Below are 24,410 nucleotides of genomic sequence, written 5' to 3' on the forward strand. Positions count from 1 at the left end.
TAATGACTAAAGAAAAACAGTTACATCTTTTATTACAATGAGAATCAACTACAACAAGATCTGGCCAGGATGGGAACCGCTTGAATGAGAATACATTGGACTAGTGAGACTGAATTGCAGGTAGAAGTCAAAACTTTGCAGGAAGTCGAGCTTTGCACAGCAAAGGATGACCAGCAGCACTCTAGGGACAGCAATGATGTAGAGAGTCACGTATGCCACAAAAAAACTCCCAGGCATGCATTGTGAACATCACAGATATCAAATCTACTGCCTAGAGGAAACAATTCCTTTAATTAACAAGATCGCCTACAGAGTTGTGATTTCAAATGCTGAAGATGTGCCTTCAAATGGAATAGAGACAGCATGATTGTTAGACAGTTTTTTCCTGTAGTGCCCGAAGTACCGTATCCTGTAGATGCCCGGCTCTGTGCCATGAGGGATGTGCCATTCAATAGTCACTCTGCTCTGACCAAGTAATCCTTTGGTCCAGTAAAACCTAGCAGACAAACGAAAAACTGCAGTCAGCAAGAAAATCCACTTGTCATTTGTTTGAATATCCCAAGAGCTCACAAAGTGGAATGAGATGAATGCACTCCAGTTAAGTGTATTTTAAGAGCTTTTTTTAACCTTTCCTCATATATTTAGGCTATCAGAGCAGCAATCAACAAGTCAACTCAAGACCTGGCAGGGCTAAAAAATATGTGGAAACATGGAAAAACAAGTCAGTGGTCCTTTTTGCAGATGAAGAATATTTCTACCAATGTGTTCTTACATTCCCAACTCCACATCATAACCCCATACAACATTACCTCTGTGAGCAATATTTGTCAGCTTAGTCTTTCCTACGCAGGGGGAATGCTGAACCAAGAGGATGAATATGTATTGAAAGTCACAAGCCAAATCTATCATCATCAAGCTCAGGACTTCTGGCACCCATTTCCACATCAGACTCCCATTTTCTTTTGCAGAATCCTTGTGCAAAAACACTTCTGCTCAACATCAAAACTCTACAGACAGCCACACATCACCTGGGGGCGAGTGATTTTTCAGCCGGCCATGATTCTTAGGGAGATGAAGATTGGCCTGCTCTTCTATCAATACTGCCAATGAAGGTGACTGCTGGATATCCCCCTAATGGTATCTGGGCCAGATATTAGAGCTATCAAGTCATACTGACATAGCATGCCCATTTCAGGGCTTTAATTAAAGGAAGCAGATGAACAAAATATGTTGATTCATTGGTAATGGTAATAAAAAGTTTCCCCATACCAGTCTTACTGAGAAGATTGAAATAAGTATTTACAGACATGACTGGGTGAAAAAGACTGAATGATGGGGGAAATTTGGTTTGGTAAACAGAGACACAGGCTGACACAGGGCCCATGTATCTGCTTGGTTGCTCTTGTGCAAGGTTTTGGCTGTGGATTGCACTGGTTTGTCTTGGGACAAAGACAATGTTGTCTTGGGAGATGATGGTGAAGTGATAGCACAAGGCCTGAAGCGGTGGGGCATCTCCATCCTTTGGGACCACCCCGACTCTCCTAGACATGGCCCCAAGCAACCTGCTATAGCTGTGACATTGGCCCTGTTGGGAGCTGGGTTGGAACAGAGGCCTGCAGCCTGAGCCTGGCTGTAATGCTGTGACCTAAAAATTCTGTTGTGATAGATCTATGCCACCACCCAGCCTTCTCTCCATTCTGCCCTCCAGGCTTTGTGAACCAGGACCACTGCTCTGGGACTCGGGGAACTGGAACATAGCTCACATCCCACCTGGGAAGAGGCTTCTCACAGATGAGCTCATGGGGATTTAACCATGTCTTATCTCTGTTGGCTGTTTGCTAAAGGCAGAGCCAGGCAAATTCCTGCCTGTAGCTCAGCCCCTCCTCCTAAACAGTCCTAAGAAAGCAATTACTGTCCCCATGGCAGAGGCAGGGTGGGGCCAAACACTTCTCTGCTGCAAACACCAAGACAGCATCCACCAAAAGGGCAAGTCTGCACTGAGTTTGTCCCTGCTGCAATGGTGAGCACAGGACAAAGGGCAGATAGCAGCTATCTCCTTCCCCGAAAGCTGCATCTCCTTTAAGTAAACCTTCATATCTTTTGATCCCTGAAAATTTGCATTTTACAAATGCAGCTATAAGCTATTTAACACTTTGCAACACTAAGCTAATAATGCATTCCCTTGTGCTACTCTCCTATTGCAATGTCAGCACATTAAATGGTATCGAACGTTAGCTTTTTCTGTACTAAAAAAAGACAGTCTGACTCCACTAATATCTAGTAAAAATGTTTGATGCTCCCTGTCCCCATCACCTTAATTACTGACATTTCAAGGTTAACACACTGACATCGTAAAAAGTGACTCGTCTTCATCTTAACAGAACCATTTCCCCTTTCCTGTGGTGTTTGGTACTTTCCTGGGGCACCAGGAACGGAGACATTACTGTCTGCATTGGTTTGCCTTCTGGCCAGACCCTTTAGGCAGGAAAAGGCCAAACAGCTCCTCTTCCTTATCAGCAGAAGTATTTAAGCATCGTTCAGAGATCCAAAGTCTGATGTTTCTCAGGAAGGAAAATAAGATGTCTAGATTCCTGTCTTTCCGGCATCATGGCAGCACATTCTTCAAGTTTTGCACTTTTGTATTTTTTTCTTCATCTTGAGTGACATGTTATCAAACATTTTCAGTGTTCGTGGCCAAGATTTTGGGGAATTTGTTGGGTTTTTGGAAGGGGAGGGAAGAAGGCAGGGCTACACATATGGGTGATAACATGCCATCCTTTCCCCTACTCAAGTAGGGAACTTGACTGAAAAGGGTGACATCAGTGAGAGTGACAAGGTAACATAATGCAAGTGTTAAACAGAGGGCAAGCACTTAGAAATGAAGAGCTCCGAGTGCAGGTAGGAATACATCTTCTGCGTTAGGACAGCCAGAGTCCTGGCTACCGAATTAGGTTTAGAGAGCAGCTGGTTGTACTTGGGCAGAGAGTGCAATGTATCAAATGCTCATCTTAAATCCAGACTTTCCTGATGAAGCTAAGCTGTCAGGAACATTGCTTCTCTGATCTTGGACTTCATGTATTTGCACTGGGATGTTGTAAGGTCAGAAGACCGCAGGACAGATGTTTTTCAGGGTCCGGTTTCTCACAGATAAGTTGCAGAGGCAGGTGGGAAAATGTCTGGTTTTATTCAAACAGGGGAGTAACTTGAAATCGAATGGTTTGACAAAAGATGCCTTTGGTATTCCTATTTCATGTGCTGACTTCTGGTGTAGCTCTGAAAGGTAACACCACCTTTGCTGCTTAGTGGATATTTTTCCTTAAGACTGACATCTCTAATCTTAACTTTACTTTCTAATAAACTTTTTTTTAAATTGTTGACTCTTTCTACTTTATGATGCGCAGCAAAACTGGCCAGTTTTTCTCTATGAAAACTCTACTGCAGTGAACCTCTCATATTTTCTATTTGGTATCCTATTTGTCAGCACAGTACAGCAAATGGATGGATGTAGGCTATGAACAAGTTGGACCACGAACCTTCTGTAATTCTTGTTCTTCCTTCTACCTTTCCCAAACTTATAAGCCTTCATTGCAGAAGCTAGACCGAAGGGGAAGACCAATTATTGTGGTCTTGACGAGTTAACCACTCAAATATGGACCCATCTGTCCCCAGAGAGCATCGTCTGCTGGGACAAGACCAACCTACAGTTGTGAGCTCTGAAATGAAGCCCTTCAGGTTAAACTCCATGGAGCCTGTGGAACAGTGAAATCTGGTCAGGGCACCCACCTGGTGTCCCAGGAGGCATCGTTCTGTACCACGTGCCAGCTGTCTGAAGTGCTGACGTATCTCTCCACTGTCAGGAAGTTGTGTTCAGTCTGGAATAAAAATAACAGAGTTAGTTAGCCAGATGCTGAAGGGACAGGCATGTCCCTACTTTTCTGTGTCACTTTAAACTGGAGAAGGTACTATGCTTCTGTGTGCTTTACTGGCAAATGCGTTAATTACTAGCAAAAATGCTTATATTTCAGTGCCAAAGCACAAATTGAAGGTAATAAATGACACAGAGAATGAGTAAAGAACTTGATCATTAAAAAGAGAATGGACAGGTGAGGTATTTGCTGTCAATGTCTATGCAAGATGAGGGATGGGACAAATTAAGCACTTTTCTAATTTTCTTTGTTTTATTAAAATAATGCACCAGGCTGATAAGATGGAGACTAGAGACCATGCTTGCTATGACTGGATGGCACGTGGATACTGACTGAGAAAGAGTGTCTGGCCTAACGTACGACATGGGTGCCTTCCACTTCAATAGTATGAAGAGATCATGAATGGTCTGCATCTGACCAAATTAAGGACTTTGCCCCAAAAGCATTCTGGTGGTGTGAATTCCCAAAGCACATGCTAAAGGGAGAAACTATCTTCTTCTGAACTCCCAGCAAAGAAAAAAAAGCACTGGAAGCACACGATCTTACTCCTTCTGAAACCTGAATGTCAAAGATTAAAATGCATCAGGCAGAGGCAGTAACTAAATATTCACTAATCCCAAACATCCCCAATTCCAGCGTTGTTGTGTCATATTTACCGCATTCTCTGCAGAGTTCCTGGGGTTTGCACCTACAAAAATTACTTCAGCAACTTCTCTCTGCGGGAGAAATTGAGATTTATATTAAGGATTGAGCAGCATATTGCACATTAAGAACATCCTTTGAAGATGCCATATGAGTTTTTTAGTGGTTTGGTTGGGGTTTTGTGGGGGTTTGGTTTTGTTTTAAATTATTTATAATTTCACTTGTTGCAATAGCAATGGACAATTTATACTATGAACTGGTATTCTGTGCCTCGCTATTCCACTTGTCCTGCTTGCTGGATAAAATCCACCATAGCACATAAGATTTCTGTGTAAAAGAGGGAGGGAAATAGGTGAGATTTTTAAGAATGCCTCCCTGCCTTCTTCCTACCTTGCAAATGGAGACAGCAATGAGATGAAAGTCCTTGCTCTGAACACTTTATCTAAATTTTGAGCATTGAAAACTGAACCCTTTCTGACATTTTTATTATTTCATTTACATTCCATACCAAAGGTGACCTGATTTCTGCTTGTAAAGAAATCACTGTACAATATTTGCCTGTTTAATCAACTGTTATTTTATGTCAAAGCAGAAGGGGAAATCTTCTCATGTTGAATAAAGGGCTTTTATTTTCCCCTTCATTCACCCATTTTAATCACGTTCAGTACAATAACATTGGCACGGAAACACTCTGTCTCTGCCTTTTCAACCATGTCTGCTAATAACGAGACCTTTTTGGTCTGAGAGCACCACGACCCTTTAGAAAATATAGACTTTTTTGGATGAGGGATAAGAATTTAAAGACGAGTTCCTAAACAGGTTTTATGAAATCCTTGAGGCTCTCACCACTTGATACCGTTGTCTCACTTCTTGGAGCACATCCCCAAATGTCTTATTCACTGGCACGCGATCAGCCGTGAGAGGAGGCACCAAGGTCACATTACCTATATTGAAAAGTGGGGGCTCTGGACCACGTGGCAAATCCTGAACTGTATTCTGGGAGAGGAAAGATGTGCTCGTTATACATACATATAGATAACCAGTATCTCCCTGATGAATCAAATCACTGCTGTGGCTCTTTATCCAAGTCCATTGCTTAGGTAGATTTTAAGAACAAGGGCAATAAAGTGAACATAAAAATAAACAAGATGTTTACAAGATGTTCACAAGATGTGATCTGTGCTCTGCACGCAGGAGCAATCCCCACAGGACACCCACTGCCCTGTTGCTGATGTCCCCCAAATCCACCTGCCAGAATATCCCACGATTTCAGGAGACAGCACTCTCCCACTGGTCTTGCACGTTCACCTGGTCCACAAATACAATGGTAATGAACATTGCTATGTACAACAGAAATGTAGCAGATTTTTCTTCCTCTTGGTAGAAAAGCAGTAACTTCAGGCTATGCTGAAAGGTTGGAGGTACCTATTTCCTAAACTTTGAACTAAAAAAACCCCAGAATTTCTCAAGTGGCATGAGACCCCCATTATAGGAATGATTTTCATACCACATGAGAATTTCTCAAAGTGGTTTCTTATGAGAAAAGAGAGGGTAGCAATTATGAAACCTCACTGAGGAACAAATATAACCGTCACCATTTACAGTGTTTAAATATATCTAGCAGCATGTGGCATGTAGAAAATTTTGATTACCGTAGCAATAGCCCTTGCAAGTCCTCTGTACAGTTGGATATAAGCAGAAAGGGTGTGCGGCCCATAAATAGTCGATGCAGCCTCATATCGTTGAACCTAGCAAAGGACAAATTTGGAAAAGGAGGGTTTGAAGGACTCTTGAGCAGTTTATACAGCTTATCCTATTGCGCCAGGACAAGATCAGCATTATACCTGCAGGGGTTTATTTAATCCCTTACTGCTAGGGAGACAGCCCAACAACTTGCCTAAGTATTTCTGCTGCAATTTCACGTTACTCTTCATTCCCTAATCCATCGCTAACAGGGAGGATCGGTTGTCACTCTTCCAATTATCACAGCTCTTTTACTCTTTTAAAGGCTTACGATGTAGGTCATCTCCTCTCCAACTTTTTGGGTTGGACAACCTCAGTTCTTCCATCCTTGCCTCCCAGTTATAGGTTTCTAAACCCAAGGACTCCATCTAATGGTCCACATCTTCCTGAAAACACAGCATCTGCCATGCCTTGTGGGGACCCTTAAAACTGTGTCTTGCAAGCTATATTGTTGTCTTTTCCACAGCAACATGGCACTGCAATTCATGTTCACCTTATGACCCTACAGCTCCAAATCTTTCTTCTGGCAATTTTGCCATCTTATGAAGATAATTTCTAATTCATCATGTAAGTCATCGGGAGATTACTAAAACAGACCTGAACTCACAGGAGCTCCCTTCAGTACATCTGACCATTTCCCATTAAAGCATCCATACGTACTCTCCACCTACGGTCAGGAAACCACATTGGCCCTTGGACCATGTCATCTAGGCCAGAATAAACAAGGAGGTCTCATCATTTCTGCCACAGATTCTTCAGCTTTTTGTGTCAAAGAAAAAGTACTCTAAACATACATAATTTCACATGAATTATCATCCCATATAGCCAAAAGCTGAACTCAGTTAAACATGTTCAACCGCAATTTTAACATTTACCTGGTATTCTTCGTAGGTGGTAATGTAATGGGTGTAGACATTGCACAGACCTGCAATTACGACATCCATTCCTGATGTACCATGAGAATCAAATTCCTAAGAAAGGAAATAAATCACTGATCTTGTAATAATTGTTTAACGCACAATTATATTGTTGTTGTTATTTACCAGGGCAGAATACAAAGTTACAGTGGGGAAAGGCTGGATGTTCAGGAATGCAACCCTACAAGTGTAATTTGCCTTTATTAATGTCTCATATTGACTTCCCAAAGAAAAAGAGGAGAAATTACCTCATACTCCAGTAAATTCAAAAAATGTAGGGGTTTTTTTGAAGCTAAAGTCTGTATACTCCTAAAAAAATTGGCAATAAAACTATGTGAGACAAGCTCAGTGAATTGTGGAAACAGCGTCTGAGATTAAAATGGTATTCAGACTGCAGCTGAGAATAGGATGTATCAATCAAGAAAATGGAAAAAATACATTTGCCATTTTTTTCCAATTGTTCTCATGTTGCAAAATCCTAGTAGGGATTAAGGATCTAAACTCCATCCCAGAAACAAATCTCCTGCTAGCATCAGTTATGCCTGGATCCCAGTTGAATTAGCTTGTGTTGGCTTAATGGATTGAAACTTGATTGGTTTGCTTCTTTTGGGGAGGTTATTCATTTCTCCCGCATGTCAGCAAGCACATGCAAAATGTGTCCGAAGCAACTGTGAGAAGGAAACATCTATGAGACATGAGACCCATGACCTCAGCTGGGAGGAGATGAGGGAAAACCCAGAAGGATCAAGAAACGTGAAGTTCCAGATATACTGCACTCTGGAGAAACCTCTTCCTCAGCAACTTACTCTTTTAACAGCTTCCCGTAGCCTACGTCCAGACATGGTCCTAGGGGCATTAAGGGAAGAACGTCAGTCTCCAGAAATGCAGGGAGCTAAAGGAGGAATCACTGGTTGGACATGCAGCACGCGACCAGAAATTCACATAGCACTTGCAGTGCTGCTCATCATCCCTTAAGGCTTCTCTGCGATGAGCTCAACCAAAACACCTCAAAATATTTCACATACATCATCACAGCCAGGGTGAGGCTGGAGGCACCCCAGGGTGGGGTGGGGTAGAAAAAAAGGTGCTAGAAATAAATCATTATCCTATTCAGATTTTCACCATTGTACAACCAACAGTCAGTGCAATTCACCATTGCGGTGTTTGTGGCATGAAAAAAAAAATCAAAGTTAACAAGCTCTTTTCATTTAATTGAAACTGTGTTTTGCAATGAACAGTTAAAATTATTTAGGAAGCTTGTTTCCATCTAATTAATTCCCATGGCTAGTTTACAGAACAGAGAAGAAAATGGGAAACCCCAGGTAACCAGAGGAGACAGTATACAAGAAAGTACATGCAGTGGACATATATGTGTAGTGGCCACACAGCTATCATATACTGGGGACAATTTTTAGCCTACATCCCCTTTCTACCTGCATGCAGAAGTATCACAGGTAGTTTGAATGAAATGCTGGTAGCTGCAATACACAGAACAAGACCAAAGAAATACACACGTGAACTCTCCGGGAACAGCAATGATTGCCAGCGATCCAATGGCAGCAATCTGAACATCCACAATGTCAGGGTGCCATGGGTGAGGCCGAGTCATCTGAGGTGAAAAAAAAAAAAAAAGTGGATATAACTATTGTAGGGTAGTAGCAAAAAAAGATAGCTGAAGTGTTTTCCTTCCTACAGGCATAAATCAGGCAAATAAATTTACTTTGTAGACAGGCACATGAGAAAGTGTTTCACCTCCACGTGTACAACGAGTTGTCTGACCGTAACAGACAGACAAGGCACACGTAAATACTATGGGTAAAGCAAAAAAAAAAGGTGTTGCCAGAGGGGCAGCTTAAAGCAAAGTGGGTAAATAAGGTCAGGGTAGCATCTAGAAATCCTTCACCTGCATGGGGAAAGGATAGTGTTAGGATCAATAAGGCTGATCATCTGACCAGGAGGGCAAAGGTGAATGAGTGAAACCAGAGAGCCCGATGGCAATGGGAAATGACAGTTACCTCTTCATTAACTGAGCAAATGCATCGTCAGTTTTGGTGCAGAGGGAGAGTTTCCAAGTCACCCAGAGGCTGATGCTCAGGGAACCCTCGACCTAGCCCTGACTTCAGACTGCCCCTTAGCAGGGACCACACCATACTCAGACCCAGCACCATTGCAGCAGCCAAAACACACACTACAGCAGCATTTCATCTTTAAAAAAAAATAGCTAGATAAAAATGAAGAAGCCTGTTAAAAGGAAATTAAGAACAACAAGAGCTCAAGGGTGGCATGGCTCCAGCAAATGAGATACAAAATCCCACTCCAGCAAGCCAAAAAGATTTTTGAGGAGCAATTTACTAATTTACTGGGGGCAAAACATGAATGACAAAACCTTGTTAAATGCATCAGAAGCAGGAGACCTGCCAGAGCATCCGTAAAAGGATGCTGAAAAAGTGATGAAGTCTTAAGAATAAAGTGTAATTTACTCTCTGTAGCACCGTCCTGGACAGACAGGGTGGGGTGGGAGGAGGCTCTGCAATGGGACCTCTTTTTATGTGAGATGAGGTGAGGAGCTAATTGAACACAAAGTGACACTAGGAAAGCTTTTAAAAACACTGATGAAAGGAATAACAATGAATCGCCTCATCCAGATGGCATCCTCTAAGTGCTCTAAAGGACCTGACCTTGGACATGATCCCGCTCCACTACAGTGCATTTGCCTTAATGCCAAGAGAACAGCAGGTGGAAAATGGGGCATCAATTTTCTTTTAAAGTTGTAAGCAGGATTTTGGGAAAGTTCAGTAAGAACAAATACCAAGTTCTGCCCAGGACAGAGTAGCCCCAAGCATGGGGATGGGCTGGGACCAACAGGGCAGCAGCTCTGCAGAGGCTGGCTCTAAGATACAGCCCTTCCCTGTGTGAGTGGGGCACCCCTGGGATGGGGACCCAAGCAGTGAAGGATGTCCATCCTTGCTGACTGCCCTGACTCTTCTGGACATGGCCCTGAGCAACCTGTTGTAGCTGCAGTGTCGGTTCTGCCGGGAGCAGAGTCGTGCTGGAGAAGCCCACCCCAGGGTACCTCCAGCCTTAGCCTGGTGTGATTCTACCTGTGGATGAGTAAGTCTGTCATCAGTCAGTGTTATAGCTCACAGAACTATCAGACACTTGCATTAACATGACAGAAAAGCAGAGAAGTCAACAGGACATTTCCAGAGGAAATCAAAGCCTGGTAGAAACCTTCAAAGACAACACTGAGAAGGTGGGCAAGTTGATACAGTCCCCAGAGTTTCCAAAAGGCACCACGATGCACTACTTCATTTTGCATGGACCAGTGTGTCACATGATCAAAAGAAATGTCCTCTCATGGATTAAGGTAGGAAACCAATGGTAGGATGGAAGAAAAATCCACCCAGAGCTATTAAGATCTGAGCACCAGCAGAGAACGTTCTGAAGCCAGAGACTGCTGGGAGGCAATGCTGAGCTCCACACACTGTTGGCTTTCCCTGACCTCATGCATTTTCCCTGTGCATCCTGCTCAGGGCTGTTTCACAGGCAGAGAATTAGGCTAGTGTGGATCTTCAGTTGGGTTTTTTGACCCTACTGAGAGCAGCGGGTCTGGTCCCTCCTCCTGGGATATATGGAAAAGATGCTCTGCAAGAGGAAAACTTCCACCTCTCACGTTCTGATGTAAACTAATGACAATACTTATTCTTGCTTTCTATTTTCATGCCTTCAAAGCCCATGCAGCTGTCTCTCCTTCCTTTTTCTTCACTCTATGGACTGTCACAGACATTGTATGGAGCGCCCTACCAAAACCTAGCCCAGATCAGCAATCTCTGCACTTCCCAGGGCACACACTGCTGTATCCTTACCTCACCGGTGCTAAAGAGGATTGGCTTGGGTTTGTGGCAGGCTTTTGTTTCATTGGATGGCTGTCCCAGCAGCTGGTCCCGGATTTCATCCCAAAACGGGTCCCCTTCTACTGAGCCTTGAGGGGGAAACATGTTTTAAACGCTGTTCCTTCAACTTCCCCAGCAGCTATATCGGAGAGAAAACTCATTTGTTACCCCCTCCCTGCTTATGAGGGATAGGATATTTCTCAGTGGATTCTGTCTATCTCCCTTTTGTGGGGAGGTTTGAAAAGCCAGTCTTTAGCCCAGCTGAGCTCCATCTTGGCAGTCTTCAGGTAATGAGAACAAATGAGAAAGATTGCCCCAAAGCCAGCTATTTCTTCTCCTCACTCCCCATCCAGCACTCTCTTTCCTTCAGATCATGGTCATATCCTTCTCCAGCAGCTTTCTGATGAACACAGACAAACTTGTGAGTGGGCTGTAAGATCACACCTTCCTAAAAAACATTCCTTTGGACACTGTGGTTCAACCAGTGGCTGATGTTCTTAAATGACTCTGGGGGTTTGAACCTATCTGGGGGATGCCTCATGTCCTCCCCATTTGTACGAAGCCATATTGACAATCTGCTCCCTAAATTACCTTGTGTGAAGTTGAAAACTCCCACTCCATCAATAGTCCCTGCGGCAAAGCTGTATCCTAAGGCTGGTTTACATGTTTTAACCTTAATCAGAGGGGGAAAAAAAATGAAAAAGAGATTTTAAAACCAGTTCCCCTCAGCATGCCAAATCCTGCTATAAGAATATAACATTTCTTCCTTCTTTATGCCTGCATTCCAGGAGCTCCCGCTCTTACCGTGTGTGTGGCATTAAGCTCCACCGAGACATCACTCATGTTCACCCACTGGTGAGCTGAGCTGAGGGGTCCTGTGACCTCCTGGGAAGCTTTTTCATACAGCTCCTAAGGGATATACAAGGTGGAAATCCTTGAGGAAGAAGAAATCAAGAACCCAGCTCTTCTGAGATTCAGCTATATGAGTTATTTCTTCATTCTGTTGACACCTTCCAGTGGCCTCTTCCAGGTGTTAAAGCAAGAGTGTATTTCCCAAGCTCCTTTGTTTCTATGACCCCATCTCTACATCCTGCATGCCCCAATTCCTGCAAGCTCTCCCTGTCTCAAGCAACATAGGGAAGACACTCTGTGGTCAGCAGTTTTGTGTGTGTCTTTCTTTTTACAGCTGAAACATACACCTATTCCACGAGGATGGCAGCTTCTTTTTCCTAGTTGCAACGTTTTGGCATTTCTCACATCTTAGACCAACCAGAAGAAACGTTTTCTATGAGAAAGATGCACTTTGTTGCATTCATTGCTTCGAAATGCATGTTTACCAAACATTTACTATACGGCTGACAGCTAAGCCATTCGGCTCTTCAGTGAATGGTTTTCTGGCACACGTGCCTCGAGTTGGTACATAGAAAGTGTTGCCAGAAGTTATACAGGTTTAGTAACATTCCTCTAACTGCAGGAAGGAATAGAGGACACAGCCTTTGAAGGCCAAGAGTCTGCACTGTTAAAAACAACAGCAATGTTTTCCCTTGCCATTTGGTACACACACCAGGCCACTCTGGCTGGGACAATATTTCACTTGCAAGTCACGATCAGCCTGGAGTGACTTCAGGGCAAGCATCTGAAATGGCGATTAAAAGGAAACTACCACCATCAAGCCTTCTGCTCTTACTCCTCTGCTGGACCCATTCCAGTTCCTACAAGCTGCTGTCCCTGAAACAGTGCCAAAAAATGTCCTGTTGCTGACTACTCTCACATTACATGAAGCTGCAGAAGGGGAACCAGTAAATTCAGATGACTTTTGAGCCAAAGGACACAGGTGACATAAGGGAGCCCATAGGGTGGAGGACACCTGCAAAGTCAAGCAGGGCAAGGTGAGTATCTTTTGTGGATCTTTAAGCTGGCACATTTTAACTCACATTTGCGTTAGTTTGGGAGCATGATGCCAAAAAGTGGGCCAACAAGTGGAATGTGGTGGTGTCTCTGAGCTCTTCTAGGAGTCTTCAGCATCAGTGGTTTTTCCCATCGTGACACCTCTGAGATGTGTGTATGGGAGGGAGGGGGAGATTATAAGGGGCAACATCCACTTTATATACCAATGAGGAATATTGAGATTAAAAGCCCAAAACAGCATTTTCAAATTGCAATACCTACAATGATGTATCTAAATAAAACTGTGTGATTTCTGAATAATCAGCAAACTTTTCCTTAAGCATATAAATATGGACTTTAGAGTGATTTAAATCTACAAACATTCACAAAAACAGGTGCAAGAAAGTTGATAAATGAACATGCATCCCTGTAATAACAGCATTCACACACACTCATAAAGCAAAATATCACTTACCCTTGCTTTCAAGTAGATATTTTGCCCTATAATTCTTGTACTGTCAAACATGTCATTACCAGGACCCATGGCCATGCACATCGTCGCCTGTTAAGAAATTTGTTTAAATGCTAGTGATCAGTTAATATGGAGAACATGTGGCACTGCAAAGTGGATGAGTTCACAAGTGACTGTCATACTGTGGGAAATAATTGCTTTTTGCTAGCCATCTGAAATTTGGACACCAGGTTACTACACTAATCTTTGCAGCAAGATAAATTTAAGTTTGGGCTGAATTATGAGAAAACAGGGTGTATGAGGACAAGTAAGTTCCTGAAAGAGGTATCCTGAATATTCCAAAAAGAGGTGATTTTTTTTTATGTCCTCTTCATGCACAATGGTCCACCATGCGGCTCTGTATTTGCTGCTCCACCTCGAGTTTTTTCCCTATCAGAAGTTAATGTAGATCAGGTAAAACATACTTACCCCCCCCACGGGACAGGTGCTCTGTGGATTATTGCACGACTCCCCTGTGTTTACACAGAACGGGCCTTTGGTGTTGGGCGACACATCTCCCAAGTTGGAGGATGCAAAGGCAGCAACAAAAGAGCCCTGCCAAAACCAAACATGGTCAGATGGATTTTATTGCCTTGCAATGGTTGCAAATGTCACCTGCAGCTTTCTCCACTGTCAAGGCTGGCATTACAGCCAGTTGATGAGCATGCGATGCTGGTAAACATTTCCGAAGTGACTGGGAGGACTGGAATGGGGATTTAGGAGTCTTCCAAGGGTTAGGGACAGGAGGAGTAAGGGAGAAGAGAACACACAGGATGCAACTGCCTTTTCAGGGGGACTTTCACGCCGCTTTGGTATCCAAACAGCATTTCTTCATCTACCTCTTCCATCTCAGCAGCAGCTCTTCCGCCCATGTCCCCAGTTTTTCGTGTTACTGATCAGATGTTGATGGACCATTGTAGCACCTTGCACAGGATATTTTTTCTGCTCAGGGACATGAGTGCACTTGGTGGGTGATGCAGGAGGATGGGGAAGTCCAATGTGTACCTCAAGGAGATTTGATTTTGGGTGAAAATAGCTAATGACCTGAATTGTATAACATTAATTGCTATATAACACTGTATGTCATCACTTCTATGGTTGCTATATGCCATATCAACAGTATTACAGTAAGAATCGCCCAGATTAATGAAGAATGAACTTTGATGAAACCGAGCAAAATGCAGCAGTGATGGTATCAGAACTGGATTCAGCATGCGACAACCCAGCACCGCACACCATCTCTCCTGCCCTGAAAGACTGTTATGACAGATGGAGCCCAAAGTCATGGACTAAATGAACTCAGCAAACGTTTTAGAGGGATGGCCCATAGACTAATGGAATGATATCTGTGTGTATATATCAAAAAAATGGAAAAGTGGTGGTGATTAATTGGAATGTATTGAAAAGTGTAAGACCTGGGCATGACGTAGATGGTATAGAATAAGGGGTGGATACTGTCCTGGTTTCAGCTGCGATAGAGTTAGTTTTCTTCCTAGTAGGTGGTATAATTCTGTGTTTTGGATTTAGGGTGAGAATAATGTTGATAACACACTGATGTTTTAGTTGTTGCTAAGTAGTGTTTATACTGGTCAAGGACTTTTCAGCTTCCCCTGCTCTGCCCGGTGCACAAGAAGCTGGGAGGGGGCACAGCCAGGACAGCTGACCCAGACTGGCCAAAGGGCTATGCCATACCGTATGGCGTCACGCTCAGTATATAAGCTGAGGGGAGCTAGCTGGCAGGGGGGGACCGCTGCTCAGGGACAGGCTGGGCATCGGTCGGCAAGTGGTGGCAACTGCATCATGCATCACTTGTTTTATATATTATTATTATCATTATTATTATTATTATTACTACTACTACTACTACTATTTCACTTTATTTTATTTCCATTATTAAACTGTCTTTATCTCAACCCATGAGTTTTCTCACTTTTACTCTTCCGATTCTCTCCCCCATCTCACTGGGGAGAGGGGAGTGAGCAAGCGGCTGTGTGGTTCTTAGTTGCTGGCTGGAGTTAAACCACAACACCAGGCTTTTACCATGACTGATTTACAGGGTGAGAGATATTGGATCTGACTGAAGGAGTTAACATCAAGCAGTAATCATTAGAAGCAAGGCTGGTTACACACTGTCAGCTGAATTCAGATCTCACAGATACTCTCATTTTTTCCCCTCTTTTAGAGATGGGATGCGTCAACACTAGATATTTTGATATATTATTAGCTCTTAAGCTATTTTCTTGTGAGACTGCTAGACACAATATGCCAAGCAGACCACACAGCTAAATATTGAACCTTGCAAACACTTCTTATCTTTGCGTGCATGTCAACTTGCACTGACTTGCACCCATGACTGCACTAGAGTCGAGTCTTGTTAAAAGCTTTTAGATAATCCACTATAAAAAGAAACATCTGCAATCAGGAATTAGGTAGACTTCCTTTAGTTTCCATCTTTGGTATGAACTGCACATGTTCCTCTGCCCAAGAGTATTAAAATAGGAATTAGGCAACTCTTTCAAGATACATGCTGGAGATAACACACAGTACACCCTCCTAATCAACTCATGACTTAAAGCATCCGTGAGATGGGTTCATGTCCATATTTACATTTCAGGGGAAATAATGTTTTTTAAAGGAGCTGTGTTTGCACTCTGAGGATGACAAATCTTCTGGATAAATGAAAATCAGGAGGCAGAACTGGCTGGAAGCCGTAAGAAAGAACTGGGGCTGACCACAGACTTATAGTCGAATAGTCGAATCAAAATAAATTTGGTTTATTCCTAAAGTCTAAATAAATGTCACTGATTTACTTGTTTGGAAAGTCAAGAGTACACATTGCAATTTCTCTTCTCTAGAGGAAGAATGTAAATAAATCAAAGTGTTCATCTTTGTCCTCCTTTTTCTGTGTTTACCCTGCTGTCCTATTTCACTGTTTGAAAGAACCCACTTTAGCCCATAGAAAGCACCAACCATCCCCTCCCTGTTGCAGCACTTTTTTTCTCCCGTTATTTTCAGTAGTCTGAAACCACTCCCACCTCTCCAGGAAGCATCCCCTTGTTCTTCTCCTGTTCAAACAAGTAAGACGCATAGCCCATGTTGTCGCTGTTCACAAGATGGTTTGTGTTGTTCATGCTGACCGGGTGCACAGCAAACCAGCTGAAGAGGAGTCAGAAAACACACATAGGGAATGCATTGTTCAATCAATATATTGGCAATTGACTTGTTCAATCTATACATTTGCAATTGACTTATGGGAATTTTCCCTGGGAGAATACAAATGCAGACTGTTGGTACCTAGGGATGCATTAACAAGGGCAATGTTATTCCCATCCTCTTCTTTCCTGACCAGGAGGTCTCATGGCTATGATGGTCCAGGTCTTGAGGGCACAAGAATTTGGCACTGTAATTATCAGGGCCACCAAGAGCTATTTCAGACCTGAACTGACTCTTTTCTGAGTCCAGAGAATTATATTTTGGAGGGATTTTTATTTTCTTGCTTCAAAGAAACAAGGAGGAGTCAACAATGTAAAAAAGGAAGAAAAGGAACACTTCCGTTCTTACAAAAAAAAAAAAAAAAAACAAACAAAAAAACCCCAAAACCAAAACTCTTCCTCTTAACACAGTCAGACTCTCGCTAGTGACTTCTAAATGAGGAAAATGCAATTACGGCTTTGTTACAGCACGTTACTTCATCTGCCTGGCCTTGAGCTCTGAACTTCGCATGGCCGAACAATGCCCCGCAGATCTGTTGATAGGACAGGCATCATCAATGCTGCCTGCAGGAATGGCACACTTCCCACGAAACATGGGCTGTTAAAGAAAATAACCAAGAGGAGAGGAGCCCAAAGGGTCCTAGAGATGCTGGGGGCAGGATCTGCTTGGAGGGGCACAGCAAAAGCCCCAGAAGGGATTCTTCTACACCCCTACAAGGGCAGACCAGCTGTGGTCATCTTCCCCAGATGCCTTTGGGTCATGACAGGAGAAGTGCCCAGCTGTAGGTGGGCCAGGTGCTGCTGTATCTCCCGGAGTAGATGAGGGACGCTGACCTGGTTTGTGCACTCATGGACTCTCACTTATTCTTCCCTCAGAGACCCTCTGATGACTAGCTGGGAGCAATGCTCTATGGGCAAGGGTCAGTGTTGGGAAGGAGAGCTTGTGCAGAAAGACAGAACTGCTGCAGAACTGTGGTTTATGAGGATTTGGAGAAAAACATGTTATTTGGTGGTCAGTACCTGATAAGGCCTAGCTCCTGTCCATTCTCATCTACCATCTTCAGCATCACCATTTCTTTATCTGTGTTGGATGAATACCTGGATGAAAATTAAGCGGGGAAATCCCATTAGTGCCAGAGCCGTGGTCATGCTCTGCATTGCTCAGACACATTAAATCTCCACTAGGTTGAGCAAGGAAATGAAGAGGTTATTATAGATATTACCAGACCACAGTGAGACCTTAGAGGAGCATCTGAAAATAGCTGTGAAGGTAAGGGAAGAGTTATGGTTGTTGCTGACCTCAGGTGCTTCTTCTCCAGGGGAATGGAGAGAGGAGCTCTCTCCGAATACAAATCCATGCACCAAGGATGGCACTTTAGTGCTGTCTGACTCAAATTCTAACACCTACTAAAGACTTTTTTTTTTTCTTTTTTTTTTTTTTAAACAAAACGTAAGGTCACATCTTTGACCAATGCCTCACATGCTTGGAGTGGGCAACGACAACTTTCAAGCCCACTCTTGCAACTAATTTTTGGGCATGCACACATGCAAGCACCCAGGATGGCAACAGTGTCATTCTTTCTGCCATGGTCTTGGCCCCACGTTTTCAACCAACGCACGAATGACCAGAAACACCAGCTGCAAGACAGGTGGGTCATCGTCTCAACCAAAGGGGCTCTGTTTCTCTCCTGCTTGAGGAGCTTTTACCTGCTTCGTTCAGACGCTGGATTCTCAAGATAGGAGAAAGGGCTTCGGTTGATCTGGCTGTTTTCTACAGTGCCTCTGTTTATAAAAAGCCTTCCTCTCTTCATGTTCTGATGCGCTATATCAATGCTCTTAAAAGCAAGAAGGCAGAGAATATTAGTCCATGCGTGTAAAGTATATGTGAGATTACTTGGAAAAACTCTCTCTTTCCCTCCCTGCCTGTCCCCAACCCTTTCTTGGGAATTTGGAGGTTTTTTTCTTTCCTTAAGTAGTCTAAAATTCTAGAAAATTATGATAATATTTTAAAACCATCCACAACTGTCTCTTTCTAAAGAAAGACTTCAAGGCTTCTGTTTTTTGATCTGATTTCACTAGTAAGCATAAACTCACCTCCAAGTGTGTTTTAAGACTGTGACATTCAGAGGTGCTACCATGAACATCACAGCAAGAGCTCTGTTAGTCACAAATATATCTCCCCCCACCTTTTCTGTGTTTATGGGCTCTCTCTCTCATGTCAACAGACTGGACAACACCAACCTTTACAATGCCATTCACAATAGCGTTGAGGGATGGTCTGATTAGCCCTTTGCTAGTGATCCAGAAGAGGGTGTACTGGAAGTAGCCACCAGGCCCCGAGTGTGTGTGGGTGCCACTGAGGATGACGTTGTCCTGTCGGTACAGCTCGCCATATTTGCTCTTCAGTTTCTTGAGCACCTAAGAGGAAGGAGGTGGTCTAAAAAACCCTTTTTCACGCCTAAAGGCTATGGAGGTTTGTATCAGCCCTTGCAAAAAACCCAACCGTTCATCTTCCTCCTTGCTCTTCTCTTTCTGCCTGATACTCCCATACTGGTGTCACGACAAGTAGGTTATAACTGTTGGCTTGGCAAGAACCTTAAAATAATAAAATCTGGTAAGTAAAGACCTCTATGGCCAACTTGCAGTGAAGCCCAGGTTATCCAAGGAGTCCCCAGTTCTCCAGCATCTCCCTCCCTCCCTCCTCCATGGTACTGGAGACCCAGCATTACACAGGCCACATGGTAACGTATTTGTGATTCAAATGTATTTGTGATAATTTTTTCGCTAAGAAAAGCATGGTCAAAGTCCAGCCTCATTTGCTGAGGAATCAAAAGCTCTTCTTCAGCAGAGACAGGATGTCTCTCCAAGATTGTGCTGCAAGGAGATCCCAAAGCAAACGGCCTATGTGCTGCCATACTTGATATTATTTAGCAATGACTACAACCTCAATGCTAATACCAGCTACATCCCAAACTGTGCCAATCATTCATTTCCAGCCACGTACCTCGAGCCTCAGTCTCTGAGACACCATTCCTATGTCGGCACTGACAAACACTACTCGCCTGGAGTCATCAAAGTCTGCCACAATGAAGGCTCGGCTGTAGAGGCGCATGAGAAGCCCACTGCCCACCTGGTCCGGGTTGGCATATCCCATCTGGAAGGGAAGAGCTCCATCAAGCCCACACAGCCAAAATATTGAGTGATGTATTCATTTGCATGTATTTTTCTAAGCAGATTTTCCAGAGGGTCAGAGGACTCATTCAACATACGAACACTAAGAGCTGCAGCTATTGTGCCCTGTGGTTGCAAGAATCATTGAATCATAGAATGGTTTGGGTTAGAAGGGACCTTAAAGATCATCTAGTTCCAAGGCCTCTGCCATGGGCAGGGATACCTTCCACTAGACCAGATGCTCAAAGCCTCAAAGGAATTCCACCTAATGTTTGAAGCTGACAACCATTTGCCAAGACAGAGCCTCTAAACCAGAAGTTCTGCAAAAAATACTCAGAGATGATGAAAAATCAGTATTTTGCCAACCCCGTGTTCAATTCCCCCAACTTACCAGAGGAATTTCTGCCACAGGTCCCGTGCAGTCAGCTCGACCTACGCCCAGTAAGTAGTTTGCTATTACGTCATTGGAATCTATAATAAAAATAAATAGTAGATTAGTGGACACACGAGCAAGCAGAATTGGGGACAGAAGAGGCAACCCAGCTTTTTTAAGGAGATTGCACGCCTGAAACCTGCTCGACATCCCCAGAGGACTCAGCAGGCCCATGGACAAGGGGATCCAGCTGATACTGTCTGCTTGGGTTTCCAATGGGCTGACAATATGTGGTCAAAGTGTGCTGAGGCTGTTAAGGCATTTGGGGTGGTAAAGGGTGGACCAGGCACAAAGAACTGCAGAGGGAGCTCACAAGAGGGGGTCGCTAGACTGTGTAAAGTGTGTTGTGAGTCCCAGCAAGGGGGAAACAAGCCTAGCTTCGCTGATTAAGCTCTCCAAGCCCCAAACTACCATGCAGAAAACATATCCGAGGGTGTAAGAGCTGTTTTCACACAAAAAATTCATCTCAGCAGCAATAAGAAAAAGGGGATGGCATGTCAGGAGCTACTGGGAAAGGACTAGAGAAGAAAGAAGGGCACATCCATATGTCACCCTGGTGCCTCCAATGTGTCCAGCGCTGGTGCCCTGGTCTCAAAAAAATCACAGCAGAGCCAGCAGAAGCTCAAAGCAGGGAAAAGCAGCTCTGGGCAATGACCTCCAGGCAAGCAGTGAGGAAAAGGACTCCCAAAGGAGATCATGTCTCATCCCAGCCATCATGAAGGTGCAGAAGTCCTTCTACAGGATGGACAAAGCGCCTGGACAAACTCATGGAAAAAAAGCCATTGAGGGCTATTAAACTAAAAAAAAAAAAAAAATTATCTGCGTCTCAGGAAATCCCAGAGCCACAAATCACTGGAGGCTGAGATAACAATGTGGGAAAATATTTCTATGTGCTTGATCTGTTCTCACAGTCTTCCACAGCCAGCCACTGCCGCTCGAGGCAGGGCATTGGGATAAGGGGACACTCAGTCTTCCCAGAATGGCCTTTCCTAGGCTGTCACTTAAAACAGAGGAGAAGTGAAACACTGGCCACAGACTGACCACGGGGCATTTTTCTGATTTTTCGGCTGTTTGAGAGGACCATGCACAGAGAAGATTATGAAGGCTCAGCAGTGGCCCAGTGACCCTCTACCTGTATCCCTTTAATTTAAATTACTTCACTGGACACACACTTGAGCAGGGTGTGATGGCGGGACTGAAATAGCTCAACTTGCCATTGCTCTCTTGGGTGAGAAAGTGAAGGATGAGGAGCACCACAGTCACCGTTATCATCAACACCAGGCAAACGATGAGGATCACCTCCAGGCGGGAGAAGGAGCACTTGGACCTCTTCCCACACATGATGGGGGCACTGTGAAAGCAGAAAAGAGCCCATGGGGAAGGCAGACGACACAGCACCTCCCACCCAGAGCAGCACATCACAACCTCAAAGAGCTTGTGATGGTTTGTGTCCCCCATCCCAGTATCAGAGCAGGCAGCAGCAGCAATAAGGATGGGAAGTGGACATTTATTTTTCCATCTGCTTAAGACAGCAAAAACACATCTCCTGCAAGCAGTGACAACCCCCAGTCACGAGGCCTGATAGGACAGGGTGAGTGGCTGAATTACTGATCCAGCATTTCCCAGGACACTTTGCTCACTCTTTTGAAGAAATCTTTCAAATAAACCCCACAATCTTAGAATCATAGAATCATAGAATCGTCAAGGTTGGAAAAGACCCTTAAGATCATTGAGTCCAACCGTTAACCTAACACTGCCAAGTCCATCTATCCCATGTTCTTGAGCACCACATCTATCCGTTCTTTAAATACCTCCAGGGATGGAGACTCAACCACTTCCCTGGGCAGCCTGTTCCAATGCCTGACCACCCTTTCGGTGAAGAAGTTTTTCCTAATGTCTAACCTAAACCTCCCCTGGCGCAGCTTGAGGCCGTTTCCTCTTGTTCTGTCACTCATTACTAGGGAGAAGAGACTGACCCCCACCTCGCTACAGCCTCCTTTCAGGTAGCTGTAGAGAGCAATAAGGTCTCCCCTCAGCCTCCTTTTCTCCAGACTAAACAACCCCAGCTCCCTCAGCCGCTCCTCATAAGACTCGTGCGCTAGACCCTTCACCAGCTTCGTTGCCCTCCTCTGGACACGCTCCAGCACCTCAATGTCCTTCTTGCAGTGAGGGGCCCAAAACTGAACACAGTACTCGAGGTGCGGCCTCACCAGTGCTGAGTACAGGGGCACTATCACCTCCCTGGTCCTGCTGGCCACACTATTCCTGATACAAGCCAGGATGCCATTGGCCCTCTTGGCCACCTGAGCACACTGCTGGCTCACGTTCAGGCAGCTGTCAACCAACACCCCCAGGTCCTTTTCCGCCAGACAGCTCTCCAGCCACTCCTCCCCCAGCCTGTAGCATTGCATGGGGTTGTTGTGACCCAAGTGCAGGACCCGGCACTGAGCCTTGTTGAATCTCATGCAGTTGGCCCTGGCCCAACGATCCAGCCTGTCCAGGTCCCTCTGTAGGGCCTTCCTACCCTCCAGCAGATCGACACTTCCACCTAACTTGGTGTCATCTGCAAACTTACTGAGGGTGCACTCAATCCCCTCATCCAGATCATCAATGAAGATGTTGAACAGGACTGGCCCCAGTATTGAGCCCCGGGGAACACCACTCGTGACCAGCCGCCAACTGGATTTGACTCCGTTAACCACCACCCTCTGGGCTCGGCCGTCCAGCCAGTTTTTAACCCAGCACAGAGTGCACCCATCCAAGCCATGAGCAGCCAGCTTCTCCAGGAGAATGCTGTGGGAGACTGTGTCAAAGGCCTTACTAAAGTCCAAGTAGACGACTTCCACAGCCTTCCCCTCATCCACTAAGCGGGTCACCTTGTCATAGAAGGAGACCAGGTTAGTGAAGCAGGACCTCCCTTTCATAAACCCATGCTGGCTGGGCCTGATCCCTCAGTTGTCCCGCACTTGCTGCATAATAGCACTCAAGATGATCTGCTCCATGACCTTCCCCAGCACTGAGGTCAGGCTGACAGGCCTGTAGATCCCCAGATCCTCCTTCCGACCCTTCTTGTAGAGGGGCGTCATGTTTGCTAGTTTCCAGTCATCCGGGACCTCCCCGGTTGACCAGGACTGCTCATAAATAATGGAGAGTGACTTGGCCAGCTCCTCTGCCAGCTCCCTCATTATCCTCGGGTGGATCCCATCTGGTCCCATGGACTTGTGCACATCCAGGTGGAGGAGCAGGTCAGTGACTGCCACCTCTTCAACAACTGGGACTTCACTCTGCATCCTATCTCTGTCTCCCAGCTCAGGGGCCTGAAAAACCCGAGGATGACTAGCTTGACTATTAAAGACTGAGGCAAAGAAGGCATTAAGTACCTCAGCCTTCTCCTCATCCTTCATGGCAATGTTTCCCTCTGCATCCAACAAAGGAGGGAGATTCTCCTTGGCCCTCCTTTTGTCACTAACATATTTATAAAAACTTTTTTTGTTGTCTTTAACTGTGGTGGCCAGTTTAAGTTCCAGCTGCGCCTTCGCCTTTTCTGATCTTCTCCCTGCATATCCTCACAACATCCTTGTAGTCCCCCTGAGTCGCCTGCCCCTTCTTCCAAAGGCAGTGGCCTCTCCTTTTTTTCCTGAGTTCCAGCCAAAGCTCTCTGTTCAGCCAGGCCGGTCTTCTCCCCCGCCTGCTCGACTTGCGGCACATGGGGACAGCCTGCTCCTGCGCCTTTGAGATTTCCTCCTTGAATAACATCCAGCCTTCCTGGACTCCTTTGCCCTTCAGGACTGCCTCCCAAGGGACTCTGTTAACCAGACTCCTAAACAGCCCGAAGTCTGCCCTTCTAAAGTTCAGGGTAGTGGTTTTGCTCCCCCCCTTCCTTACTTCTCCAAGAATTGAAAACTCTATCATTTCATGGTCGCTGAGCCCAAGACAGCCTCCGACCACCACATCACCTACCAGGCCCTCTCTGTTCGTGAACAGCAGGTCCAGCAGGGCACCTCCCCTGGTCGGCTCGCTTACCAGCTGCGTCAGGAAGTTATCTCCCACATACTCTTCCACCAGATCCTACGTT

At 44.8% G+C, this 24,410-nt stretch overlaps 1 protein-coding gene across 1 annotated transcript; it reads right to left on the bottom strand.

Annotated features, from left to right (window-relative positions):
- Positions 1 to 306: 306 nt before the first annotated feature.
- Positions 307 to 21,676, bottom strand: LOC309588981 (putative neutral ceramidase C; the record flags this gene model as incomplete). The annotated part of the gene is made up of 20 exons (XM_082308812.1): positions 307 to 496; positions 3,784 to 3,872; positions 4,583 to 4,642; positions 5,415 to 5,564; positions 6,221 to 6,316; positions 7,187 to 7,282; positions 8,035 to 8,074; positions 8,743 to 8,837; positions 11,095 to 11,210; positions 11,713 to 11,794; positions 11,926 to 12,030; positions 13,484 to 13,570; positions 13,949 to 14,074; positions 16,555 to 16,675; positions 17,752 to 17,829; positions 18,439 to 18,566; positions 18,973 to 19,149; positions 19,736 to 19,885; positions 20,294 to 20,373; positions 21,550 to 21,676. The coding sequence occupies 20 exons, from the start codon at positions 21,674 to 21,676 to the stop codon at positions 307 to 309; spliced, it is 2,193 nt and encodes a 730-aa protein (XP_082164938.1).
- Positions 21,677 to 24,410: the final 2,734 nt, after the last annotated feature.

Source organism: Platalea leucorodia (assembly GCF_965183815.1).
Source record: "Platalea leucorodia genome assembly, chromosome: 4".
In the NCBI taxonomy this organism is placed as follows: domain Eukaryota; kingdom Metazoa; phylum Chordata; class Aves; order Pelecaniformes; family Threskiornithidae; genus Platalea; species Platalea leucorodia.